At 44.4% G+C, this 4,639-nt stretch overlaps 1 protein-coding gene across 1 annotated transcript in view; it reads right to left on the reverse strand.

Annotated features, from left to right (window-relative positions):
- The window catches only part of ANXA4 (annexin A4), a 33,821-nt gene that overhangs the window by 11,876 nt on the left and 17,306 nt on the right, over positions 1 to 4,639 (reverse strand). The window contains exon 7 of the mRNA XM_005867800.2: positions 3,810 to 3,866. Within this exon, the coding sequence (XP_005867862.1) occupies positions 3,810 to 3,866 (57 nt within the window). The remainder of the gene's footprint in view (positions 1 to 3,809; positions 3,867 to 4,639) is intronic.

Consider the following 4,639-nt stretch of genomic DNA (forward strand, 5'->3'; position numbering starts at 1 on the left):
GAGGAAGGGAGAGGGGGAGGGAGATAGAAACATCAATGATGAGAAAGAATCATTGACTGGCTGCCTCCTGCATTGCCCCTACTGGGGCTCGAGCTTGCAATCCGGGCATGTGCCCTTGACCAGAATCAAACCTGGGACCCTTTAGTCCACAGGCCGACGCTCTATCCACTGAGCCAAACCAGCTAGGGCTTTGTTGTTTTTTAATGTAGCCAAACTACCAACCATATTCCTTTATGATTTGTCTTGTGTGTCGAGCATATAAAATCCTTTCCCAGTTCCAGATTAAAAAATATTTAACATTGTGTGATAGTATCTTTCTGATCTCATTTATTTACATTAAAAACTTAATCTATTTGGAATTCATTATGATATGAAAGTCGGGATCTAACTTTTTTCTTTCCCAAATGGTTAGTCAGTTGTCCCAACTCCACTAAGTACTCTGTTTTCCTCACTGATTTAGAATGCTGCCTGTCTATTCCCACATAGGCTTGGTTCTGCTCTTACACTTTCTAATCACTCCTTGGGTTCTCACATTCTTACACCAAGACCACATTCTTTAATTTATTTTTTACCTTTATTATACCTTTAAGTATGTATCAGTACAAAGTTTTCCACATCCTTTTTGTCACAATTCTAATCGCCATCATTTTCCCTCTACATTCCTCCTTTTCTCTAATTGCTTCATCCTTTTCTTCTGAATTCTGGAGATATTTTTTCTGTATAGCTTTCCACAACAATAATTCCATTTTCAGCAATATCATTTTAAATCATTCCTGCTTCTAATGAACTATAAAATACTGGCTTTCCTTGTTTTATCTAAGAACATTTATCCTCAACTCATCTAGCTCCCCTTTTCAAAGCAGCTCTGCTTGCCCTTCGCCCAGCTCCTGTTCATCTCTGTTATTTTCTCACTGCATCTTTATTTAAAGCTCTCATTTAATTATAACCCATGTTTTCTCTCAATTATTTTAGGGCCCAAAGCAATCTGGCATCTTTCTCTTTCTTACAGCGCGACCCTATTTGGTTCCCTTCATGCCTCAGTTTGTTTATAAGCCACATGGCGTTTGAGGTGAGAATCTGTTGATTTTCAAGCTCTTTCATCCTTAAATGATGAGCAGTCTATGCAGACCTGATCCCCACCAACCCCCCAAACACACAGCCCCGGAACAAGGTGAGTGGATTCTTCTAGGAGATCCTCACTTTTCATTTGGATGAATTTCAAGCAGGAGCACTTATAGCTAGTCCACTGAGGGCAGCCGAAACATAGCACAAGTCTTCTCTGAGGAGTTTCTTCCTGTTTTCATGAAGCCTGCTCCCAGCTGGAGGGAGCTTAGCCTCTTTTCTGGGACAGGGTGGCCCTCCTGCGTCCTTGGCCCAGGTTTGCTGCCCATCTGGCATTTTAATGGCCCTCCTCCGTAGTTTCCAGTGCTGAAGCAGTTTTCCCTATTTTTATATTTCCTGGTCCCCCCGCCCCCACACACCGCCCCCCAGAACAAGGGAATCAAATCTGGGCCATCTTCTAGCAAAAGCTTTGAAGGGCATTTTTAATACATCATGAATTTCTTTTTAAAGTAGGAATTCTGAACACTACCTATTATTTCCACTTTGTGCTAGTTTCATCTCAAGAACAGAGAAGATTGAACTGGTTAGATAATAGCCTCTACATTGTAACATTTCTACCTTTTATAAGTAATTACTACCAAATTCCACCTGCCCTGATCATTCTCCTCATCTCAAACTCATTTACTTTGCTACATCCAAATCCAGCTATAATAACCAAGGTCTGCCAATGATACCCTTGCTGCTGAAGCAAATTAAAGAGCAAAGATTGACAAGGTTTTTCTACTGTCTTATCCTGGAAGAGCTGAAGCCTCGACAGGAGTTGTTCTTAAATTCCTTGCCTCTTGTTAAGACATGGAAGATCCAGAAACACTTTCTTCTAAGTTCTACTCCATCTATCCAACTTCCCCAGCCCAAACCTGTTTCGAAGCACCTTTCCACATGACCACCTCCAAGGAGAACAGTGCTCTCTGAAGAGCCCAAAAATATGTGTTTGTTGAACTGCATGGTTTAAAAAATATCGGACAGACCTGGATTCAAACAGCCCAATTCTACCAACCTTGTGATCTTGGACTAGTTATTGAAATATCTGCATCAGTTTCCTAATCTTTAAAACAGATGTCATAATCTCTGCCCAGATTTGCCATAAGGAAAACATGTACAGTAGTTAACACAATGCTTGGCACTTAGCAAACCCACAAAAATTTGATAATGAATATAATGTTTCAGGAATAAATTGCTCACTAAGTCTTCATTTAATTTGGGATTCACCTGGGCTCCGGAGGTTCCTTCCAACATGCCCCCAAATGCTCTCCTTGAGGTAGCTGACATTCACAAAAGCATTCAAGAGTTCCATGGTTTTCAATACCTTCTCCCTCCTCAAAGCTTCTGGATTGAAGGCAATTTCCTGTGTGACCTGGGCCTCCCTGAGTCCTCAGAATGCTACCTGTCTATGACACACATACCCCTCTCTCCTCTAGGGACAGCAACAGGTTCTTGCCTGCAGAATCCACAGTGGTTCATACCTCACATACGGAATGGGACTAGTCCTCCTCTATGGTTGTGTATCCAAACTGCCTAGGTTCAAGTCCCAGTTCTGCCATTTATCACCTCTATGAACTCGAGCAAGGAACTTGACTTCTCTGAGTCTCCATTTCCACCAAATAGGGGTAACAATACTTACTTCATACGAATACTACAAGGATTCAATGACATACACCATATCAAGAGCTAAAACAGTGTTTGGTACCTGGTAAAAGACCCACTTTAAAAAAAAATTTTTTTTAAATATATATTTTATTGATTTTTTACAGAGAGGAAGGGAGAGGGATAGAGAGTTAGAAACATCGATGAGAGAAACATCGATCAGCTGCCTCCTGCACAACTCCCACTGGGGATGTGCCCGCAACCAAGGTACATGCCCTTGACCAGAGTCAAACCTGGGACCCTTCAGTACGCAGGCCAACGCTCTATCCACTGAGCCAAACCAGTTAGGGCAAAAGACCCACTTTTTATCAGCTATTATTATTAGTGTTATCTGGCCATAGTAAATAGACCAAGGGTTGCCCTAACCAGTTTTGCTCAGTGGATACAGCATTTACCTGCGGACTCAAAGGTCCCGGGTTCGATTCCGGTCAAGGGCATGTACCTTGGTTGCGGGCACATCCCCAGTGGGGAGTGAGATTCAATGACATACACCATATCAAGAGCTAAAACAGTGTTTGGTACCTGGTAAAAGACCCACTTTTTATAGCTATTATTATTAGTGTTATCTGCCCATAGTAAACAGACCAAGGGTTGGTGCCAGGGCAGCCACTAGTGGGCTGGGTACCAAAGAAGCAACTGCCTGTTTGGGTTTGATACTGATTTTACCCAACAGGGTACACACTGTGCCAAGCTGTTTCACACAGATCATATCAAAATTCTCTGTGGGGAAATAAAAATGCAAGGCAGGTCCCTTCACCTCCAAGTGATTCGGAAGACACTCCATGGTTCTCTGGGGTGGCCACACCATGGCCCCAATGTCAAGAAATCTAGAATCCAGGGGTGCTTATATAATGATGCCTCATGCCACCCCCAAGCCCCAGGTCTTTCTGAAAGAAACTTGTGCTCTTATACATTATCAGTGAGGATTATTTTTCTTAACATATCCAGGCCAGACCAATATGCACTGAAATATAAGAGGGGGTTCGCCAATTAAGGACTGTCTTACTGGCAAAAGAGAAGAAAGAAGCTGCAGTTCTACTCACCTGGGCATCCTGCCTCATGAGATCATCATCCAGGAAATTGCTTTCATCCCTGCCACCCTGAGGATGAGAAAAACCAAAGAGAACGAGAGGGTAGTCACGAAGATTTGGAGAAGACAGAATGTCTGGGAACCCAATGACATGATAACAAGGCAGAATGCCACAAGGGGTCACACTTCCAGCCTAGGGAGAAAGGACAGACATCCTCTGAGGGTGCCTGTGCTTTTCCCATGGCTCTGATCAGAGCCGAGAGAACATTACCAGAGGGAGAGCCCCTGCTACACCATCTCTGCAACATTAGAAAGGGAAGGGGAATGAGTGCTGCCTGCTGACTGCTCACTCCACTACTACCTCCCTCCGCCCCCCAGTCCTGCCTCTTTCCAGCGGATTCAAGCCTTTGGAACCGGCAAGTCTACACTGATGAATTCTGCCGAATGGGTTGGAACAGAGGAGAACCAAGAATGTCTGGGACCAGCCAGCAGGGGGGGCTGAAGGAGCACATGAAAACATGCCCCTTTGACATCACCAGGGCACCAGGGCAGGAGGAATGCTAAAGAGTGGCAAAACAGGCTACTTTCCTCTGGTTTCTCATACTATATTTATTGATATGCTGTCTCAATATTCTATGGTCTAGGCATGGTGCAGCAGAATCTATCTATAAATATAAAAAGCCAGCGACCAGAACGCCATAACGACCTGAACAACTGGTCGCTATGGCGCTGGCCTACTGCGGCCAGCAAACTGCCCGATCCAGGGTGGGGCCAGCCGACCAACCTCCTGCAGCCCCCTCCCCCCGGCTGGCCCTGCCCCTGATCGCCCCTCCCACCCCAACC

The sequence above is a fragment of the Myotis brandtii genome, unplaced genomic scaffold (genome assembly GCF_000412655.1).
Source record: "Myotis brandtii unplaced genomic scaffold, ASM41265v1 scaffold251, whole genome shotgun sequence".
Taxonomy (NCBI): Eukaryota; Metazoa; Chordata; class Mammalia; order Chiroptera; family Vespertilionidae; genus Myotis; species Myotis brandtii.